Below are 24,448 nucleotides of genomic sequence, written 5' to 3' on the forward strand. Positions count from 1 at the left end.
TATAGTAGGGGAGCCCCAGTGCTGGTGCACTGTCAGCCCAAAGTGAGCTCAGCAGCCTATAACTAGACTTCTAATGAAATCAAAATTAGCTCTGATATTCCACAGTGGAGAGAGGAGGAAGTGCAATCAGCATGTAAGGCCCTCACCAAGGGGCCCATGCCACCAAGTATTAATACTTGTCCCCAGCCTCTCTCCATTCACACAGTTTTGGAACCCATGACCCTTGCCTAGCGAGTGCTACTTAGTTGATGGTGAATCCCTCCATCATAACAAAAGACCACGTACAGTTCCAAGCACAGTTCCCATAATCAGGGTAATAACAATTTATTCTTCCTGCCCCAATAACAGAGACACTGGGGATCCCACAGCAGCCAAAGTGACCATTTGGGCAGCTATGGTCTCATTCTAGGCGTGGTGGGTGTGCCTATGCAAATGAGATCAGCCCCTGAAGTTCTTTTCCACAACTTGCCACACCTCACCACCAGATGTCAGGGTGGAGCTCATCCTGACACTGCTTACATAACTGACAGTGGACATTTTAAGAATTGGGAATTCTTGGACATTGCTAAAACGTGTAACATCTAAAGCGCATCCCCAAGCCAATGGATTAGCTGAACGTGGAGTATGTATAGGAAAGAACATGCTCAAAAAGGCAATGGATGGAAGAGAAAATCCATATTTAGCACACTACTCAAATATAGAGCTACACTGCTGCAATGTGGGAAGTCACTTTCTGAACTCCTCTACAGACATATAAATACTCAATGACTAGATATGGGACAAAAACAGGATGAATAAGGAGTCTCTGATAGTGAAGAAAAGACTGGGAAAGTACAATCAGACAAAATATTACAATAAAGGAGCAAGACCTCTTCCACAATTTAAATACAAAGACTCACTGAGAACTTAACACGGGCACTGACCAGTCAATGCTGCACTGATCATCATAATCAGTGATCGCAGATGAAAACAAAAATCTTACAAAAGAATTGTAAACATCTGCTCAAGACACTTGACAACTTGACTGAGGCAAATGAAGTGAGAGCAGACATACAAGTTGAAAACATACAATTGATCCTGTTACTGACCATAAACCTAAACAGTTGGTTACACACAAGATTTGCCTACAGTTTTGCAATACAGATCAGGGAGATTGCTGAAATGCCCTAAGAGACTGATCGAATCATACCAGTGTTATATTTAAACAACCAGAAGAGCTGTCACTTCCTGTATTTGTAATAGTTTGATAGTTTAATGTTTTAGTTCTGTCGCGAAATTTTTAAAAGGGGAAGATGTGCTATAGAGAAGTCCTTCAGGAACTGTAGAGATGCCGCACTTCCTGTACACTCTAGAGGCAGTCTTTGGTTTCCTGGAACATACCCTCTGCTGGGGCAGAAACAAAGGAGCCCAGGATAGGGCAGATGCAGTCTTCAGCTACACAGAACAGTAGAGTTTTGTTACCTCATTTCTGTACATAATTCCTGTTTCATAATAAAGAGTTTATCTTGAAACCAGTCTGTTCATTAGTAAGATACAACAGCATCCAGGCCATGAGTCTCAGCATCCATGTCTGGTCTGGATGCAGGACTAGTCCCTTCAACTGAGTGATCACAGCTGTGTGTATTGGAAGTATAGTTGAGGGCTGTGTTGACAGCTTCATGAGGTCAGAATACCAGAATTGTCTGGGCCATGCTAGGGATGCCATTATTAGGCTATGTCCTGCATAATCTTCTTGAGGACTCTCTTTATCAAGGAAATTGGAGAGTAGGTATTCATAAGCCCTGGTATCAGGAACTCAGCTGATTCTGGTTGCAGTTGCCTGGCAACACAGTGAGACCAGCTGGGCCCCATAAATCTTCATTCAGTGACTATGCTCCCTGATTGGAAAGAAAAGCCAGCAGATCATCATTTAAGCCTTGTAGCAACAACAACACAGCATCTGCTCAATGAGTTCTACACCTGCAGTTGTGCCAGATCTGCTTCCTTTACTGGTCCTTGCTCCAAGACTGTGCTGTTCCCACTCCAGACCTAGCCTCTACCTATTTCTGAGCCCACCGGCTCCAACCTCTGGCTGTCTCTTGACCACGACTTCAGTTCTATTCTGTCTCCTGTTCCAACTACGAGCTTGCACCGCCTATACCTCATGAGTGACACCAAGTGACCTTGAGATCAGTAGAGCATTCAACAGAAACCTGGGATTCGCTCTCCTTCATGGTGGACAACTGGGACTTCCTCAATGACAAATGGACTCTGGAACCCTGCGCAGTCTATCAGCTTCCTGGAGCACTCAGAGATGGTAGGGTCTTTTCAAGCAGACTTTTCACCTTTGGGACTGAAGAAGCCTTCATGGATCTCTCAAGGAGTAAGAGCTTTAGGTGATACTCTCTGGACATTTGGGTCCTTTTTTAAAAGGAGCAACATGCACAGCTCTTGCATATTATATGTGCTTCAAACAGACAGAGGCACTTAGTGAGTCCATCATTGATGGACGTGTGGACCCTGCTGCTGTACACTAACGATTTCCTAGTGCTTTAATCTAGTCCTGCTTAATCTAGTCTAGGTGAGGACTAGATTATAGAGCACAGCACCAGGGTCCACATGGACACCTACATGTGCAGCAGGTTAGTGTACGGTAGATTTACATCTCCACTTGCTTTGAACTAAATGTATGTGTAGACGAGCCCACAGAGATAGGAGTCTGAAAATGGAACAAGAATTTTAAGACTTCTGCAACAAAAATGGTGTATTCCTTCTTCAGGGACAGTCAAAATCTACTGAGTAACTAGCTAGAGAAAACCAGTTGCAGGGCTCTCTCACAGGAGAGGACTATCAGTTTGTCTTGCCAAGTTAACAGCATGTAGTTGCAAAATGTTCATAAGGAAAAATCTGAAAGACTGGAAAATCCTGTTTCAGAGCTTTCTTCATTCTGCCATCCTTAAAAGGGGCATTGACAATCTCTATTACAAGTCTTTGTCCCATTGGGCCAGGAAAGATATGGGTATAAAACACAAATTATGGCAGGCGTAATGCTTGTTATGTCAAAATCTATTCTCAATGGGGCAACGTTATTATGGCACCGAGCTTCCAGTCTCTTTCCACTAGAGTTTTACAAAGCACCAATAATTCTTCTTCGAGTAATTTTTCACGTCGATTCCAATTAGGTGTGCGCATGCTGCATGCCCGGTCTTTGGAAACCTTTTCCTTTAGCAGTTCTCATCAGGTCAGCCAGGGAGCCCCCTGGGATGGTGTTCTCATGGTGCTCAATATATGATCCTGCTGACCCAACCCCCCTTCAGTTCCTTCTTACCGTCTGTGGCAGCATTCGAATTGCATTAGCTTGTTCACCTGCAAGTCTTCCCTTATCCATTCTTAGTTTTCTTTTTTGAAATATTTCTTTATTTTCTTGTGTTACTTATTAGTAGTAGTATAGTCAGTGAGTGGATCATTCCTCTCACCCTGCCTTGGGCTCCGGGGCATGCCTCAAGCCCAAGAATTTAAATCTTGAGGTCTATGCAAGAAGCCTATGCCAAACAGTAACCCTCACAACTTGTGCTTGAGGTGTCTCGGGGAGGCGCACCAGTCTGAGCGTTGCAAGATCTGCAAGGCTTTCAAGCCTAGGACTAGGAAGGAAAGCAACTTCCATTTGAAACAACTACTGATGGAAGCCGCACTCCGTCCCACGGCACCCGACCACCAAGTCCCGGGCTCAAGCTCGGTGCGCAGCGCCCTGGCATCGGTTCATAAACCGGTACCAAGGAAGGGCTCTGGTGCTAGAGACTCTCGGTACCCAAGATCCCCGGCACCGGTCAACATCCCTGGTGCCCCTTAAGTGCCATAAGAAGCCAACAGAGGGAGCTTTCCTCAGAAACCGAGACCATTCTACTGCCCCAGAAGAATGACTTAACTTTCAAACAGCAAGACCCCATGTCATCGACTCCGGCGACCCAGTCGGCACCATTGAGTCCAGCACCCAGTGACTCCCTGGCAGGGCTCGAATTGATGGAGGAGTTGGAAGGCCCCTCCATGCCAAATACTTTCGAGGCAGCAAGGGACCTCATAGAAAGTACTCTCTCTCAGCCCCCTCCTGTTAGAAACAAGCCCACGGCACCACCTACATGGGTGCCATCTAGAGGCAAACCGCCACTGATGAGGCATCTTCCTCTCCAGACTGGCACTTTCATGGGCACCGTTCCCAGTCTTCTTCACCCCCAGCCCAGGTACATGACAGCAAGACCCAGGGAGCGCATCGCTCTGGATCTCCGGCACAAGGGAATCAGCACCGGTCACAATCACCCGCTATTGCCTGGCACCATGATATGGCATCAGAACATAGGAACTGCTCCCCGGCACCGGCCTTGCGGAACGAGTTTTAGTCGCAGGAAAGTTAACATCGTTCGTCTACACAGTCGTTGTGGCACCGATCTCTGACTTCCTCTTCTCAGCACCAACCGCCAGCACAGGGATCCTTGGCACCGCCATCATTGTCGCCCTCAGGATCCTTGGACTCTGAAGACGGCTCCTACTACTCATGGCATAGTAGACACAGGTCAGTCAAGCGCAGGAGACACGCTCCTTCATCCTGGCAACCTCAATGGCGACTCACTGCACAATGGCCCTTCTGGACCCCTTGGGCTTACCATCAGGCCCAGGGTACGCCTTCCAGGGTTTCTAGGTCCATTATATTGGGGCATCACCGGGCACAGTCACCAGTGGACAGAACCACCCCTCGTACCACAGAGGTGGCTCTATCCAGACTGCCCCCGCATACTACAGAGGACACATCAGAACTGGCACCAACGCGGCCCAGGACCAACCTGAGCACATGGTGGGCCATGACGACCCTGTGACTCCACTAGCCTCTTCCTTGTCTTCACCTGATGAGGCAGTGGCCTCAACTTCAGGTCCTCCACCAATCGACCACAGGGCCCACCGGGACCTACTCTGCCACATCGCCCGTAATATGGGCCTACAGGCGGAGGAAGTCATTGAGCCAGAGGACCCAGTGGTGGACATTCTTACACTGGAGGGCCCTTCCAGAGTGGCATTGCCAGTAATTAAGACTATTGGCAACAATTATAGTGCTTTGTGGCAGATTCCAGACTCCATTCCACCGACTGCCAGGGATGTGGAAATAAAATACTTTGTACCCTCTTAGGGCTATGAATTTTTGTTCTCACACCCTTGCTCCCTGGTGGTCTCTGCGGTAAATGAGAAGGAGCATCAGAGTCAACAAGCACCAGCTCCTAAGGCCAAAGAGGCCAAATGGATGGACCTCTTTGGCAGGAAAATTTATGCCACACGAGGTCTACAGCTGACGATAGCTAACCAGCAAGCTATCCTCACAGCAAGTATAATTTTAACTCATGGGACTCCATGTCAAAATATAAGGAGTTACTTCCCACTGACTCGAACGCTGAGTTCTCGCATCTGGTCGTGGAGGATAAGGCAGTTGCCAGGACATCCCTGAAGGCCTCACTCAACCGACTCTGCAGCACATATCATCGCCTCACTCAACCGACTCCACAGCACATACCATCACCCCACCCCCATGGGAGACCTTTGGAGTCATCTAATTGGAACAGACGTGAACAATCACTCAAAGAAAAGATGGTTACTCACATTTTTGTAACTGTTGTTCTTCGAGAGGTGCTGTTCACGTTCATTCCAATACCCATCCTCCTTCCCCTCTGTCGGAGTAGCCAGCAAGAAAGAACCGAAGGGGGATCAGGTTGGCAGGGCCATACATTGAGTGCCATGAGAGAGCCACTCTAGGGGGCTCCCTGGCCAATCCGATGGGAGCTGCTAAGGGAAAGAGTTTCCGACAACCGTGCATGCAGCACTTGCACACCTCATTGGAATGGATGTCAACAACACCTCTCGAAGAACAACAGTTACAAGAAGGTGAGTAACCATCTTTTATCTTCATATACTTCCTAAGCAATAATGCTTAGATTTGGCTTTTAAACAGGAGCAGATTTAATTTACTAGTATTACAGAACCTTTTCTTGGTGTAGAGGGTACACAAGCTCTCCCTTCCCATAAAGTGATTTAATTTGGCTAAGCTGAGTCCCAAAAGAGACAAGATACTCAAGGAGTGTTTTGGAAAGGCTGTTTGTGCAAAACCCAGCTGAAATGTTATCTGAGATGTTAACATTTTAGTAATAGAAGAAAAGTTCCCATGACAAAATAAATGGCACTACGGCTAACTTTGGGGTAAATGAGTGCAGGTAAGTCTTTAAGTGCCAGACTGGAGAGATGCTGTGGTGCATTTAATATTACACAAACTGAAATTCTGCATTTTGAGTAAAATACTTCAGGAACAAATACATATATACAATGTTTAGAACAGTGTTTGACTGTGCCCAGCTTTGTGCAGGTATACAGGGGGATGGAGATAGTATACAAGGATCCTTCATTTACTAGTGTCCCTGGTCTGAGGATGAATACAAGGACTGTTCTAAGATAATGCTGCTAATAGTGCTAGCTTCCCAGAGTGGATGGGAAGAATCCAGGTCCTCCAATGTTTTATACACTTTGCTAGCCCAGTTCAGGCAGAAGTGAGCATCTTGTCAAACAGTACTGCAGTAGTTGCACTCTAGGAGGCACTGTATACACCTGAAAAACAATATTACCTGAGGTTCCCACTGGTAAATCTCTTCATAGTTGTCTAGCATGAGTTGGGGCTTAGAATTACATTGGGATAACCTCAAAGTATGCTGTCAATTTGTAAAAGCAACACATGTTTACATCATAACTTTAAGTCTGATGAGCTCCTAGGGGATTAAATAATGCTGGATACACAATATGAAAATATAGCTACAATGCACAAGACTCCTATTTTTGATGAACATGCCTCACTACTCTTAGCTATCAACTATATGTATCCTTAGCACATTATCTTTTTATTAATAATATTGTACTCGTTGGTTTAATTGCGATGGTTAATGTTATTTCTCCGGATTTACAGAAAAATAAAAAGTAGCACTCATACAGAGCACTAGGCATACCAACCCCATTACAAAAACAAAAATCGCAAAATAGCTTACTCCCCAACTGTGAAAGTCAACAGAACTTCACTACTTACAGAACAATAAAAAATAAAGCTAACTTAAAGGTTAACTGTGAAGATGTTTGTCTGCAATATTCCAAAAGAAGAAAAGAGCATATGGTTGTTTTCATGTAATTTAACACTGTACTTTAAACAAAAGTTTAGATCAATTATCTAAGACAAAAGCAAGCTAAAAAGATGATTTTTAAATATTGTTTTTCTCAGAACAGTGCTAAAATGATTTTCTCAGTTTCCCTAGCCAGACTAGCACTAACTGTGCTATCCATCTCTTTACAAACTACATTGTAGACTACAGACTGGTCATGGAAAAAAATATCAACCGTATACTTCCTTTTGTCTTTTTTTGCCTTTTATGGTTTATGCTTAGATAAAACAGGTTCGTTTTTAAACTTAAGGCTTGTCATAACCTTCGGCTTATGAATGGCAAGGTCCTTTTAAACCAACCAATTTTTTTAATATCTTAGACAAGAGTAATTGCACATCACTTTCTCACTAGCCATGTAAAGTAATTTATTTTAATAATACTCAATTATAAAATTACTTGTGAATCAACATCTCCTTTCAATATAAGGGCATCTGTGAAGGAAATCCATTGAGAGTGAGACATATACTATACTACACACACTTCATTTTTCCTATTATAATATTAGCATGTTCTTAAAAAGAAAATCTTCCATCATTATGACTGAAAAAACCTCTCTGCATATGACTATAACTTTATTTACAAACAGTGCTGAAAAATATGAATTATACCATTTTCTGATAGCTGGCACATTTCACGTCTTTGCGGAGCAGAAAATGCAAGTAATTTGTTTGCTTCTTCCAATGCACTTTTATACCATTTCTTTTTTCTCTTGCATTGTTCTGGCTATGGAAATAAAGAGAAACTTTTACTAAATACCTCACCGTTACTCCATTTTTCTACACTTTGCATGAGTTAAAAAAACAAACAAAAAATAGTACTTCAGAAATATTTAACAATGACTAGAAAAGAATTCTAGACAGCAAAGCATTTAGATTAACTCAGAGGGCTTCAGTTCAAGATAAATGCTCCTGTATCTATGTCTGGTAAATTACTCTGGATGTAAAGGATAAAAATTTTCTGGTATTTTTTTTTGTAATTGGGCCCCTTTCAACATAGAATGTGAATTCCAAAGTGCTGCAGAGAGCCCAGTTCTGTAGCTCTTTATTGTGTTTAACTTCCTACTAAATGAAATCAACATTTCGAGTCTATACGGACTGCAGAATGAAACCACAAAATTATCTTCATTCACCAGAATACTTACAATATCATTCGTAAACCTTTTATGAAACACTCCTAGAGAAAGTTTATCCTGATCTATAACAAGATGTGACTACATAATATTTATTTTTTATCTGAAAGAACTACCTGACTACAATATTAATGCAGCCTTGCAAAAACGTACTAGACCAGGAAATACCTACTATTCCAGTCTGTGTTTGTAAGATTTGTGTAAACTTTGCAAATGTAGCCTACTTTGTAGTGGGAGATGGAAAGTACTGTCTGGGCTAGTTATCTGGAGAGGAGAAAGTGAGATGATGTGGTGATTGTGTGAGTAAGCGGAAGGAAGGAAGAAGAGAGAACATGCTTTTATGGAAGAAGGATGTGGTGATGGTGGAAGGAGTGCTGCCACTGGGGGAGGGTGAAGTGGTAGAGGCACCAAAAGGATGCCGCACAACATGATTAAGGTAGGTCTGTTGAAGACTCTCTTGGGGCTTCTTGGATCTCCTCCTTCAGCTCTTTGCAGCCTTGAGCTATCCTCACCTATATTCCGGATGCAGAGCTCTAGGAAGAGAATGAAACAGTAAGAAGAGTACAGATGACTGCATTTTGAAAGGACTACTAAAGGCAGCTCTTAGAGGAGTTGGCAGCACAGTCTACAGATTAAGCACCAGATTCTACTCAACTGCTCAAGTAATTTACTTGCTGTGGATGAGTAGAAGCTGCAATACTGCATATATGGAAACACTGAACATTTTAAAATAGCATTTTAGCTCTTCTATAATATGCAGTGAGACATAACAGCTGAAATTTCATTACTATAAAGGAAACTGATATCTTGGAGAAGAAAAAACAATTTGAAATGTTTGATGTAAGAGTGAAATTTATTCTTGCCATACTATCCTCAGTCCCATAATGAATATATCCATATATGGCTGAAACACGTTTACAAGGAACATTTGTGGCAGGGCAAATCCATCCTGAAAAAAATGGTTTTATCTTGTTGGTAGGCCCCACTATTTAAATCTGCATCTTATCCATGCATATTCAGAAGTTGTAGGTTTTTCTCTCTCTGTGATCAAGAATATTGAATACTGCTAATGAAAGTCATCGTCTACCAACTTCTAAGATGTTTACTGGAGCTTCCCTGACTGAGTATTTTTGGGCTCTTTATGTCAACAGATTTTTTTTATGGGAATATGCAGAAGTAATTGAAAAGACAATATAATGAGGTCTGAGAAAAAATGATTACCAAGCTTTCTGTAACTCTTGTACTTTGAGATACACTACTTATGTCCATTCCAATGAAGGTGCATGCTCACCCCGAGCACAGCCGCCAGAAAGTTTTCCCTCAGTATTATCCAGCAGGTCAGCTCTGGTTCCCCCTGGAGTCGCACAGTCATAGCCCCAGCATAAAGGGTCCTGCCAATCTACAGCTCCCTCATTTCCTTCTTGCCGGCCAACTCTGACACAGGTGTAGGAAGGAAGGTCTTGGAATAGCCAAGAGCAACACATCTCGAAGAATAAGTTACGGAAAGGTTAGTAACTATTTTTTTCTTTTTTGCGTGCTTGCTCTTGTGCATTCCAATGTAGGTGACTCCTAAGCAGGTGCAGGTGGAGGGTTCAGAGACTGACATGTTGATTGCAACACCGCTTGGCCAAATACAGCATTGTCTCTAGCCTGCTTGGTGACGGTGCAGTGAGATGCAAAAGTGTGAACTGATGACCACATTGCTGATCTACAAATGTCCTGGAGAAGAACTTGTGCTATGAATGCTGCCGAAGATGCTTGGGCCCTTGTGGAATGTGCTATCAGGGCAGGAGGAGGAGCAGGGACCTTTGCCAGGTCATAGCATGTGCAGATGCAGGATATGATCCATGATGAATTTCTCTGGGCTGAGATGGAAAGACCTTCCATTCTGTCTGCAACGGCCATGAATAGCTGAGTAGTTTTCCGAAATGGCTTAGTACTTTCTATGTAGAAAGCCAGTGGCATCTGACGTCTAGCGAGTGGAGTCTCTGTTCTTCTCTGTTGACATGTGGTTTTGGATAGAAGACCAGTAGGAAAATATCCTGACTTATATGGAACTGTGAAACCATCTTTGGAAGGAAAGCTGGATGAGGATGCAATTGGACCTTCTCCTTTTAAGGATACCATGGTTCTGAAGAATATGGTGGTTCTGAAGTGAGGGCCTGGATCTCTGAGACCCTTCTGGCAGACATAATGGCCACCAGGAAGGTCACCTTCCAGGACAGGTAGAGCAGACAATATGTTGCCAGCAGCTCAAATGGAAGTCCTGTCAGTTTTGACAATACCAGGTTGAGGTCCCAGGGAGAGACTGGTTGCCATACGTGGGGGTACAATCCCTCAAGGCCTTTAAGAAACCAATTACTATGGTGTTTGAGAACACGGAATGGCCATTCACCCATGGGGGAAAAGCTGAGATTGAGGCCAGGTGAACCCTAGGAGATGAAACAGTTAGAACTTGTTTCAGGTGTAGTAAGGTGTCCAAAATAAATGGTATTGTGGACTGCATAAGTGAGACACCGATACACCAGATTGAGAACCTTTTTCACTTTGCCAGGTAAGTAGCTTTGGTGGACGGCTTTCTGCTTTCTAGAAATACCTAACAAATGTGTCCTGAGCATGCTAGTTCTGTGGGGTTCCGCCATGGAGCTTCCAGGCTGTCAGATGAAGGGACTCAAGGCAGGCAGCTGTGGTCCTGGGAGATCAGGTCTGGCTACAGAAATAGAACTGGCGTCTCCACAGAGAGGTCTAGGAGTGTGTGTGTGTGTGTGTGGGGGCAGCGCTTTAATGTTGTTGCCCATATTACCTCCCCCAGGGCCGCCAACGGGAGTGCGGGGGGGGAGGGGCCAGTACCGGCTTCTTACTGGTACACGATACCGGCCCACTTTCACCCCTGGGAGAGGACAGACTTCTGCACATTTATCAGCAGGCTCAAGTCCTGGAATGTTGTCTGGATTAACTTTATATCGGACTCCACCTGGACCTTGATCCAACCTCTGTCCAGAAGTCAGTCATCAAGGTAAGGGTAGACCTGAACCCCTTTGTATTCTCAAGAAGGCTGCGATGACTGTCATACACTGCATGACACCCAAGGGGCCAGTGACAGGCTGAACAGGAGAACCACAAATTGATAGTGCACATGGTTCATGATGAATCTGAGGAATCCTCTGTGTCCCTGAAAGATTGAGATATGGAAGTAAGTGTTCTTATGATGTTTCCTCCTGGATGCTCAGCCATTTCTATACCACAAAAGTACTCCAATGTTACAGAAGTCGGGTTTTGGGAACAGAGTGTATAAAGTCGAGTGCATGCATCCACACTAAGCACATTAATTCAGCATTAATTCGGTGGTGTGCATCCACAATACCGTGGCAAGCGTCAACATTCCGAGCGGTGCACTGTGGGTAGCTATCCCACAGTTCCCACAGTCGCCGCTGCCCATTGGAATTCTGGGCTGAGCTCCCAATGCCTAATGGGGCCAAAAATTTGTCACGGGTGGTTATGGGTAAATGTTGTCAGTCAACCCTCCCTCCATGAAAGCAACAGCAGAAAATCATTACGCGCCCTTTTCCCTGGATTGCCCAAGCAGATGCCAGAGCACGGCAAGCATGGAGCCTGTTCAGCTCACCGCAGCAGTTATGACCATTATAAACACCTCGCGCATTATCGTGCAGTTTATGCAGAACCAGCACCTGAAAAAACAGGCGAGGAGGTGACAGCAACGCGGTGATGAGGAAATGAACACAGATTACTCTAAAACTGCGGTCCCCGGTAATTTGAAGATGATGGTGTTACTGGGGCAGGCTCATGCTGTGGAACGCCGATTCTGGGCCCGGGAAACAAGCAGAGTGGTGGGACCACATAGTGTTGCAGGTTTGCGATGATTCCCAGTGGATCTGAAACTTTCACATGCATAAGGGCACTTTCATGGAACTTTGGGACTTGCTTTCCCCTGCCTTGAAGCACAAGAATACCAAGATGAGAGCAGCCCTCACAGTTCACAAGTGAGTGGCAATAGCCCTATGGAAGCTTGCAACGCCAGACAGCTATCCATCAGTCGGGAATCAATTTGGAGTGGGCAAATCTACTGTGGGGGTTGCTGTGATGCAAGTAGCCAACGCAAACATTGAGCTGCTGCTATCAAAGGTAGTGACTCTGGGAAATGTGCAGGTCATACTAGATGGCTTTGCTGCAATGGAATTCCCTAACTGTGGTGGGGCTATAGACGGAACGCATATCCGTATCTTAGGACCGGACCACCAGGGCAGCCAGTACATAAACCACAAGGGGTACTTTTCAATAGTGCTGCAAGCACTGGTGGATCACAAGGGACGTTTCACCAACATCAACGTGGGGTGGCCAGGAAAGGTTCATGACGCTTCCATCTTGAGGAACTCTGGTCTGTTTAAATGGCTGCAGGAAGGGATTTACTTCTCAGACCAGAAAATAACCATTGGGGATGTTGAAATGCAAATAGTTATCCTTGGGGACCCAGCCTACCCCTTAATGCCCTGGCTCATGAAGCCATACGCAGGCACCCTGGACAGTAGTAAGGAGCTGTTCAACTATAGGCTTAGCAAGTGCAGAATGGTGGTAGAGTGTGCATTGGGATGTTTAAAGGGTCACTGGCACAGTTTTTCTGACTCGCTCAGACCTCAGTGAAACCAATATTCCCATTGTTATTGCTGCTTGCTGTGTGCTCCACAATCTCTGTGAGAGTAAGGGGGAAGACGTTTATGGCAGGGTGGGAGGTTAAGGCAAATCGCCTGGCCACTGAATACACGCAGACAGACACCAGGGTGGTTAGAAGAGCACAGCAGGAAGCGCTGTGCGTCAGAGAAGCTTTGAAAACCAGTTTCATGACTGGCCAGGGTACTGTGTGACACTTCTGTTTTCATCAAGGAGAAACAAACGCGCCCCCTTGGTTGACTCTAAATTCCCTGTAAGCCACCCGCCCTCCCTCCTTCGATCACAGCTTGCTTGCAAAGGAAATAAAATCACTATCATTTAAAAAACATGTATTCTTTATTAATTGATTATACAAATAGGGAGATAACTCACAAGGTAGCCCAGGTGGGGTGTGGGAGGAGGGTAGGAGGGAAGGAAAAGGCCACTTCAAAACTCGTTGAATGACAGCCTTCTGTTGCTTGGGCTGTCCACTGGGGTGGAGCGGTTGGGTGCCCAGAGCCTCCCCCCACCCCGCGTTCTTGGGCGTCTGGATGAGGAGGTTATGGAACTTGGGGAGAAGGGAAGGCGGTTTAACAGGGGCTGCAGCGGCAGTCTGTGATCCTGCTGCTATTCATGAACCTCCACCAGATGCTGGAGCATGTCCGTTTGATCCCGCAGTAGCCCCAGTGTTGCCTCATGCCTCCTCTGATCTTCCTGCTGCCACCTTTCCTCACGTTCATAGGCCACTTTCCTGTACTCTGCTATTGTGTCCCTCCACACATTCTGCTGAGCTCTGTCAGTGCCGGACAACTGCATGAGCTCAGAGAACATTTCATTGCACGTGCATTTTTTTCGCCACCTTATCTGAGATAGCGTTTGGGACGGAGGAGGGAGGCTTGAAACATTTGCAGCTGCTGAAGGAAAAAAAGGGAGCGAAGTGTTTAAAAAGATACATTTTACAGAACAATGGCTATATTCTTTCACGGTGAACAACACTATTCACATTACATAGCACATGTGATTTTGGTACAAGGTCGCATTTTGCATCTTATATTGAGTGCCTGCAGCTTTGGTGTTATAGATCACACACACAGTGCCGGGCAACAGAATTCAGCTTGCAGGCGGCCATGGTAAGCCATAGTCTTTTGGCTTCTGTAACCTTCATAACAGCAGCGCCCTCCTCTCCCATACCAAGCAAAGCATGCTGAGTAGGCCATTTAGTGCTGCGGTTTTCCTGTTAACGTGCAGCAGCAGAAACCAAACTAACCCCCCGCAATCTAATTCTATGGGATGATTGCTTTACCCCTCACCCCACCATGTGTCTGGTATCAGGGAAGATCCCTGCTAGCCAAACACGAACAGCTCAGTGCCTATGCCCCCTCCCCCTCCCTCTGTGTGGCTAACTGCGGAGAGGATTTCTTTTCAGCCACAGGCAAACAGCCCAGTAGGAACGGCCACTTCTGAATGTCCCCTTAATTAAATTCCCCTACTTCAACCAGGTTACCATGAACGATATCACTCTCCTGAGGATAACACAGAGAGATAAAGAACAGATGTTGCTTGAATGCCAGCAAACACTGGGACCATATGTTGCCAGGCTTTGTCATGCAATGATATCAGATTACTTGCTACTAGCATGGTGTGGTAAAGTGTCCTACCATGGAGGATGGAATAAGGCTGCTCTCCCCAGAAAACTTCTGCAAAGGCTTTTAGAGTACCTCCAGGAGAGCTTCAAGGAGATGTCCCTGGAGGATTTCCACTCCATCCCCAGACACGATAACAGACTTTTCCAGTAGCTGTACTGGCCACGAATGCATCCCAAGTCTTCAAGGCTACTTAATCATTAAAAAATGCTTGCTTTTATAAGATGTATTATATTTTAAAAACCTCACCAGAGGTCCCTTCTCCGGCTTCGTTGGGTTGGGAGGGTACTTCAGTCAGGGTGATAAAAAGATCCTGGATGTCGGGGAGAACGGTGTGTTGTGTGCTCTCCTCAAGCTCATCCTCCTCCTCCTCATCTTCCCCATCCGCAAAATCCTCAGGTATGGCGAAGAGTACCCCATCATCGGAGTCCACGGACAGGGGTGGGGTAGTGGTGGCAGCCCCCCCTAGAATTGCATGCAGCTCAGCATTAGAAGCAGCATGTCTGGGGCTCTGTCCCGGAGCATCCATTTGATTCTTTGGTTTTCTGGTACGCTTGTCTGAGCGCCTTAAGTTTCACACGACGCTGTGTTGCATCCTTGCTGTAGCCTCTGTCCCTCATGGCCTCGGAGATTTTTTGAAATGTTTTGGCATTTCGTCTTTTGGAACGTAGTTCTGATAGCACGGATTCCTCTCCCCATACAGCGATCAGAACCAGTACCTCCCGTTCGGTCCATGCTGGAGCTCTTTTTCGATTCTGGGACTGCCTGGTCACCTGTGCTGATGAGCTCGCCTGGCCAATCAGGAAATGAGATTCAAAAAGTTCCCGGGGCTTTTCCTGTACACCTGGCCAGTGCATCCGAGTTCAGAGTACTGTCCAGAGCGGTCACAACAGTGCACTGTGGGATAGCTCCCGGAGGCCAATACCTTCGAATTGCGTCCACACTAACCCTAATTTGAAACGGCAATGTCGATTTCAGCACTAATCCCCTCGTTGGTGGAGTACAGAAATCGGTTTTAAGAGCCCTTTATGTCAGAAAAAATGGCTTCATTGTGTGGACGAGTGCAGGGTTAATTCAATTTAACGCTGCTAAATCCGACAAACTCATAGTGTATACCAGGCCCTAGTGTATAAAGTCCTAAGGACTTCAGGGTGGCTCTCGAAATCTTCGGGTTGTGCAATTTAGAGACTGTCTGCTCAGAAAAGAGTGACATACCCTCAGAAGGAAGGTCCTGCAAGGTCTGTTGGACCTCATGCAGCAGGACCAAGGATTGAAGCCATAAGCTTCTATGCATTGCCACTGCTGAGGCCACAGATCGGGCTGCAGAGTCCACCGCATCCAAGGCTATTTTCAGGGATGTCTTTGCCACTGACTTTCCTTCATTCATAAGAGCTGCAAATTCTTGTCTGGATTTCTGGGGTAACAACTCTTTACATTTCAACATGGAGTCCCAGGATTAAAATCATACCTGCTCCGTACCACCTGCTGGTTTGCAATCCTGAGCTGGAGGCTGTGTGTTGAATAGACCTTTCTACTTGAAAAGGTCTAAATTTTGGCATCTTTGACCTTGGGGGCTGGCCCCTGTAGTTCCCACTCATTGGCTGCTGACACAATCCAAAGAGCCCAGTAGTGGATGAATACGTAAGAATTCATAACCCTTAGCTGGGACAAAGTACTTCTTTTCAGTTTTCTTTGCGATCAGCTGAAGGGACGCTGGGGTCTGCCACGATGTCTTGATGGGTTATGTAATGGCCTCATTCAGGGGGTAATGACACTTTCGAAAGGCCTGTTGCCATCAGATTGTCTACCAAGGCATGGGAGCACTCCCTGATCTCTTTTATCTGGATCCCCAGGTTCTGAGCCATTCTCTTGAGGAGATCCTGATCATTTTATAATCATCCTGAGAGAGCATTACATCTGTTCCTGTGACAGCCTCATCAGGAGAAGAAGAGGAGGCATCTGCCAGTTTCCTGGGGGCCACGTTATGGTGGGATGCCTTGGCTGGGGTCCATGGCAGGATAGTGCCAACTGGAGTGAGGGCACCATCTCCTGTGGGAGGCATATGACTCTGCCTATGAATCCATCTCAGACTCCCTTCCTGAAGACCAGGGAGGAGTTGTGCCAACCGGTGCCAGAAGAGAGGAGACTGGGGATGGGCCATCACGGCCAGTTTCCCCTTTGAAGGCAATTGGGGCTGTGCCACGCAGATCCTTCCCAAAGGTGCCACAGATGGGGCAGAGAGTAAGTCTCTTGCCATGGCAAACGCCTCTGATGTCAACAGTACCGCCAGGGCAGTGTAACTCCAGTGGCAGTGAATCTATCGGTGCCAGACTCAACAGTACCCACTCTGGGACCGGACTCAATGGCACCACATGAGTTGTTGGAGCTGCGCAGCTCTACTAGTGTCTCCCTGGCCTTCCAATCTCAGGGTTGGGGATTGACCTCTGTCTGTCTTCTGTTTTTTCCTCAGCATTGGTGACGGAGAGCAGTGCCAAGGTTCTCTTGCTGGAGAGCCTTTCTTTGGCATCAGGGATGGTGGATAGTGCCAAGGCTCTCGAGAAGTGGAAGGAGCATCTCTTTTCAGTGTCGGTGATGGAGAACGGTGCCAAGGATCCGAAAGAGTAGTCAAGTTGCTCCTTACAGAGGTTGAAGTGCTCACTACCAAGACTGAGTGACCCAGCTCTGAGGAAGATCTTAGCACTGCTCCAAGAGAATAAATTTTAGTTTAGTTTAGCCCTTTTTGGCAGGGCTTGAAGTCTTTGGAGATCTTACAACACTCCTGCACAAGTGCTTGGGGGAAACTCACAGGCACAGGCTTATGGCATGAGGCTTAAAACTTAGAGGCCAACGCCTGGTCCAGTATTGGGCAGAGACTAACCCTGCTTATCAGAGTTCCGCTAAGCTAACTAACTACTAAGAACAAGAAATAAATTATATACAATGAAGTTTTGAAAAATCCACTGAGAGGGTACTTGTAGAACTCAAGGATGAGACAGTTCCAGTGATCATAACATGTGGTAAGAAGGAACTGAGGGGGGCTGTAGATTGGCATGACCCTTATACCAGTGCTACGAGCGTGCAACTCCAGTGGGCAGAGCCAACCCAATGGATACCACTGAGGGAAAACTTTCTGGCAGTGGTGCTCAGGGCAAGCTCACATCTACTTTGGAATGGACATAAGCAAGCACTTGAAGAAGAACCAAGGCCAGTAAATCTAGCAAAGAGCCACTAATGAAAAATTTCAGAGTAACAGCCGTGTTAGTCTGTATTTGCAAAAAGAAAAGGAGTACTTGTGGCACCTTAGAGACTAACCAATTTATTTGAGCATAAGCTTTCGTGAAAGTGAGCTTTAGCTCACGAAAGCTTATGCTCAAATAAATTGGTTAGTCTCTAAGGTGCCACAAGTACTCCTTTTCTTTTTACTAATGAAAAGGACTTTCTCCTGTCTGATGTTTCTTACTGTTTGGGGGCAGCAAAGGAAATGAAGAGAAGGCATAAAGTAGATCTGCTGCCTATGAATGGAAGAGTGTTTTCTTGTTCTTGTGCATGCAGAAAACACCTCTGGACTTTAGAATTTTTCTAGTATTTACGCATCCACAGAACACCAAGAAAATATGGCACCACTGCAACCCTTTTTATGGCTAAGTGCAACCAGAGAACCCAAGACACTGAAATGTTTTGTTGAAGTAGGTTCCATTGACTTTGATGTCACATCTAACTGTCAACTGAACATTAGATGTGCTTTAACAAATCAGGATATGGTTAGTGCTTCAGTTTGCAGATTTCTCAAAAACACTGTCACTATTCTTGGCTCTGGGGAAGTTTCCCAGTTAGCAAGAAATTTCAGAATGTAGAGTTAACATTTTCCATCATAAGGAAAGTGCACTGATGTTCTGAAGAGCTCTCCAGTACTCCCCTTTCAACTGCAATGTTTTGGATCTCCTTGAATTCAGAACTGTGTTGAAGAACCAGTCCAGCCCAGCCTCTTAAGGTTAAGGCTTTAGAAACAAAATCTTGCCTCCTGGGAAGAAAATAACTCTGCCCTAAATTCTTGTTCAAGGTTTTCTGCATAAACTGTACCTTATTGACTAGAAGTTTTGGGAAAGGTCTCAAAAATGATATCATGAGCAGCTCTACCATTAGTATTCTCCCCCTACCCCCAAAAGAAGGAATTACCTAGACTCAAGAAGAATGAAAAACTACCCAAAAGAAAGTAATATAGAAAAACAGTAATATAGCCTTGGAGACTGCTCAAATGGAGCTCTCTCACAGAATAAAATACTTTTTCATTAACTACATAGTTTACACACAAGGAACTAATGATAAAAGGACTGTTAAATAATATCTGGAAAAATATTTAAAAGTTGAGAAAAACATTTTCCTAAGGGCAATACTGGAATTCCAAAATGGAATTCTTCACAAGTTGGTTAGAAAGAAAACTGATGATGTTAATCAGTGTACCTCGCCAATGAATAAATGTGTGTCCTCGAGTGCTGAGACAGCTTACCGTTTTTAAAACTTTATGCAATGGAGCAGTTAGATCTGTCATATATACTATGTGCAGAAAACCTAAAGTGGGGATCAGTGGCAAACTATTTGTAATCTAGGAATGAAAGATGCCTGATTTAAATCATGAATATATGTTACATTAGTGTATTTATGGATACCAGTGGTACTTTATGTATGTTTAATTTTCTGCTTCTAAAATTGCTAATGAAGTGCTTTAGTACAAGTGCCTGTTAGCTCACACTAGTTAAAACTGCCAATTTTCATTCACTGTCAAATTCTGGAGAGCAATCTAACAGTGGGAAAGTCATGGAGTGTTCAAGATATTGTATTAAGATCTGAAGAGACATATTTGCAGCAATGTCAAAAAACCCACTATGGATTCCAAATATTGATGAGAATAGAGATTCACTAACTGTGGGCCTAATCTTGGCTCAGGAGTCTACAAGGAGCCTGAAGACTATCTGAAAACTGTCTGGTTTTGGAGCCATGAAAGATAATACAGATTATACCTCCTCAAAAATGTAGTGCCATTTAACTCCACACTCTGCCCAAGGATTAAGTCCATGATTACACTTCCAAGATGCCAAAAATAGCAGTTATGATGCTGGTGAATGATTTTAGGCATCCTGACACTACAGAGGCACCTTGATATTATGGCATGGATACAGTATCAAGGTCTACATAGCAATAGATTGGGGTAATCAGTGGCTCCACAACAGTCCAGGAGGGGAGAAATGGAGTGAGTGACAGCTGAGGAAAATCTGAATGATCAGTATAGGTATTCTGGTGGGTTGTGTCTGAAATGGCTATCAGTCAGGGAGAGGGCAGAACCACTGAGCAAAACATTTCTGGGAGCAATCATATGGATCAAAATGTCAAGAGTACTTTACTTTTTTACACCCCCAATACCTTCAATTTAATATTTTCACATGGAAACTCACTTAAATAAATTATAAATTTAACAAAAACTAAATACTGAGTAATGTATCGTCTGTGGTAGCAATAGTAGAACAAGACCACTTTGTAGTAAAATGAGTAAGCTGTTTCTATTTCTCAATCCTCATTGATACTACTTGCATTTCTGAATATATATTATATATATATCTGAATATATTAATTAGAAATTAATATAACTGGCATTTGTTTACTTTTCTGTATACACCTCTTGAATTTATTTAAATCAAGCTGGTTAATCCATGCGACCTTAATGTCATTAGACTGACTAAAAAGCTCATGAAAACATTAGGAATTTGTGCTTTCTTATTTCAGTCATTATGATATCTTGGTTTTTCCATCTCCAGTATGCTTCCTTCATATCCATGGGCCACAAAAGATTCCTTAAGAAAACAGAGTAAAGTATTAAAAAGAATCTCAATTTTAAATTCAACAAGGAAGTGTGTGTTCATGGTGTATTTAAATATAAAGTCTCTCCAGATGAAATGAGCGATGGCTTCTCCCATGCATCTCTGGGGATTTTTTTGGAATGAAGGATTAGATAAATCAAGTATTTATGATGTTTTAGGTTTGTAGAGTAAATCTCTTCTCAATATTCCTGTGACTCACTTATTTGAGGTAGTGGATGTTCCTGTGAGAAGAGTAGACGTCCACCTCCTAGGAGCTGATGGTGTCAGATTAAAGGCCAGCATCATACGGTCTTTTGCTTGTTACAGGCAGCCATGGAGGTGCAGTTTATTCTGGAGATGCTATACTAGTTGGCTTTGTTCCATCTTCCGGAAGTCTAGTTGCCTTTTCTGTTATAAGCACCAAAAGGTTGCTGAAATCTTTAACAGATCATACAAATTTTTCCTCTGCTACTTGGGCATGGGGCGTTTCTTTTTCTTCCACTATTACTTTAACACAGTTGTAAAATTATTAAAAACGGTGTCAACACTAGATGTTAAGTGTTTCAAATCATATTAGCCAACTCGATTTAGGTAACAACTTTAAAAAAGCACTTTTCCTAATCTAGACAAAGCTGTAGTCCCAACCAAATAAAAAGTTAATGTCCTCTTATATCTAGATTATTGAATCTAGTTTTCCCCAGATACAAATTTTTTTTAGAAGAACACAGATTAGATTAAATCAAGACTAGCCATTAAAGCCTGCAACTCACTCACTCATTGCAGATGTACTTGTGATTAAAAATGCAGTCTTTAATAACATGTGAAACAAAGAGCACATTCCCAAGGCTTGAGAAGGAGAGTCTATCAACTTTACAATACCAAAGTAAAGCCCTGTGATTGAACGGGTTCTATGACTAGAAGGGAGATTTAAGAACACAAGAATGGCCACAGTGGGTCAAACCAATGGTCCATCTAGCCCAGTATCCTGCCTTCTAACAGTGGCCAATGCCAGATGCATCAAAGGAAATGAACAGGGTGATTATCAAGTGATCCATCCCCTATCGTTCAGTCCCAGCATCTGGTAGTCAGAGGCTTATTAATATTATTAATTCTTTTCAGAAATCTTGTGATGGTGAGATAATTGACATGGGGAACCCTTCACTGGTAGAGGATATGTTGAGATGTCACCATGAGATGTCAGCAAGGAAAAGCTGAGATACTTTAAATGCAATAAATACTCCAAATAAGTTATATGGTTGCTGCAAGAGGAGATGGACTGTTTTCCTCTACCCATAGAGGAAAATCCTTTTCTACTTCCAAGTGTAACATTTCAGAGTAAATAGATTTCTAGATAGTAGCAGAATCTCCTGCACTTCCACAGCACATGAGGGCAGATTTACTCATTGTTATGTGAACCAAAGCACAAGGTGAAGCAACTCTGGATTAGGATGCAGGATGAGTCTTCTTGAAAGAGAAAATCAGTTAAAACCATTTCAAGAAATGGAGACTCCTGTAAGAGATCTTCATCTCTGTACCAATATTGTCTGGCCCCTGCTGCAGCAGCCAGTACAACTTGAACTATGTTTTGTTGCATTCTTCTGATTACTCATTGGATCAATGAAATCAGTGGGAAGATGTAAAGAATTCCTTTGTTCCAAGCCAACAGAAATGCATCTGTGATCAAATCTTCATCCATCCCTGCTCTGAAGCAAAACCAAGGATATGTCTCTTCCCATTGAGCAGCAGGACAGTCTATGGACAAATGACCCAAATTTTTGAACAGCAGATCCACCATGGTCTTTCCAGTGACAACTTCTGTTGTGTCTGAATCTTGAACCTGCTAGCAAATGTTCTTTGTGTCAGATGTAGAGGTATCAGGTGTACTTCAAGAGCCAGGCACCACTCTCACAAGGCCACTGGCTGCTGACAGTTGTTGAGTAAGAATGTCCTTTTTGTTGATATAACACATAGCTACCATATTGCTCTCAGCACTTGAATAATATAGCTTTTGGCCAGCTGCAAGAAATATATGTATTAGAACTGACAATTAACTGAGTTCCAGAACACTTATATTGAGCTTCATAGTCCACAAGGGAGTAGAATATCTGGTGTATATCAACCTCCTGAAGGTGAGCTCTCCAGTCCACACACCAGATGTGTCTGTGATGATCATAATAGTTGAGATGAAAATTGAAATAAACTCCTGCAAAACAGTGTCTGGGAATTCTCACTAGCAGAGAATCCTGAAGACTTATGGAAATATGCTCTGGAAAGCTCCCATGTAGTTCATGTTTGGAGTTAATTTTGCTGCCAATCAGTGCTGTACCAGCTTCATTCATAAGCATAAAGTGATAAATGGAACAGCCCAGGAGACCTAAAGACTCAGGTGAATTATCACTGCTTTTGTAGGGTTGCTTAATAAATTTCCCTGAAACTCTGTGCTACAAGATATGCCTTGGCCTAACACAAGTTCAGGATAGCCCCTATGAAGGAGATTTGTTGGGCTTGTACAAGTGTGGACGTGTCCCAATTTATCAAGAGACTGAAAAACTGAAACTGTTGGACTTATGTTGGACTTCTACATACAGGAATACCTTGATGCTTGAGATGGGTGGTGACCATTGCTAGGCCCTTGGTAAATACTGTTGGTGTGGTAGAAAGGACAAAGGGCAGCATCTTGATAACGGTTGTCCACACACACACACACACACACAAACAGAGGGATTTTCTGAGAGCCATTCTGATAACTATGTTAACGTAGAAATCCTTTAAAACTGAGAGCCCTGCTCCAGTCTTGAGAGCATTGGATGGGAAGGGACTGAAGCCTTGCTGCTGGTGTCAATATGCTGGAGTTTAATTTTCTGAGTAAGCTGTTCAGTTTCCAGGGATCCAGAGGACAAATTCAGTCTCTTTGTCTGTAGAAGTCTGAAAATAGAGAAAAGGTACACTCTGTGGTGCAAGGACACCACATGGCAAATGAGCTATTTGACTGTTTACTTAAGAGGAATATCTAATTTATAAAGTGGATAATCAAGATTCACTCTTAAATTACATACTGCAGAAGTGAGGCCTTTACCCAGACTTCTGCTAGCGTAAACAAGTCCGCAAGGCCACCACATGTGAAGTAGCACAGACATGTGGCCACATATGACCACAGACAATCAATACAACCCCCAAAGTGGCATCTTTGCCTCAAGGGAAGCATGGGCAGGGCAGATACGAAACATTTTGACAAGGCTATTTTGATGCCCTCTCTTGGCAACAGAAAGAGTATATTATTCCACTGGGCATTTTACATGTGAAAAAGCTGCAGATTTGGAGTAGCCTTGAGTGAGGCAGTTTTATGGCAAATATTTGTGACTACATTTTTTTCTAGTTCACATTGACAATAAATGCACATTTTTTGTTTTCAAGGCTCATTTTTAAAAATACAGCAAAAACAGACCAATTGGAAATAACTTAGAAATAGGTGGTGGTCTTTTAGGTTTGTTAAATCAGTAGTAAACCAGTAATTACTAGTGTGCTTTTGAGGTTGCCTGCAACTGTAAGTGTATGATGAAAAAAAAAAATTTGTAAGAAAAAAGTGGAATACTCTGTATGAGAGTTGTAAAACTGGTTACTCTCCTTAATGTCTTTCTGCATGAGGCTATTACTGAAAGTTTACTTTTTTGGAAATATATAGAAATTGCTATAGGGAACAGAAATGTGTTTTTAAATGCAACTGCATAGTCTCATCTGAATCTGCTTTTTACATCCATCAGAATAAAAAATAATTTTATTAGCTGACTTTTAAATTTTACATCCTTAATTTCTTAAAAGTGAACCCAAGATTCCAAACAGTTAACACAATGTTATTTGTAGTGTGACAGGGTCAGGCCAAATGGCTACAGGAGAGTGATAGAAGACAGATATATTAGCCCCAGGTTAAGTAGGTCTCTTTTCCCT

The 24,448-nt window shown here is 43.8% G+C and overlaps 1 protein-coding gene across 1 annotated transcript in view; it reads right to left on the minus strand.

Annotated features, from left to right (window-relative positions):
* The window catches only part of ZCWPW2 (zinc finger CW-type and PWWP domain containing 2), a 134,655-nt gene that overhangs the window by 64,015 nt on the left and 46,192 nt on the right, over positions 1–24,448 (minus strand). The window contains exon 5 of the mRNA XM_073329663.1: positions 7,823–7,937. Within this exon, the coding sequence (XP_073185764.1) occupies positions 7,823–7,937 (115 nt within the window). The remainder of the gene's footprint in view (positions 1–7,822; positions 7,938–24,448) is intronic.

This window comes from Lepidochelys kempii, chromosome 2, assembly GCF_965140265.1.
Source record: "Lepidochelys kempii isolate rLepKem1 chromosome 2, rLepKem1.hap2, whole genome shotgun sequence".
Taxonomy (NCBI): Eukaryota; Metazoa; Chordata; order Testudines; family Cheloniidae; genus Lepidochelys; species Lepidochelys kempii.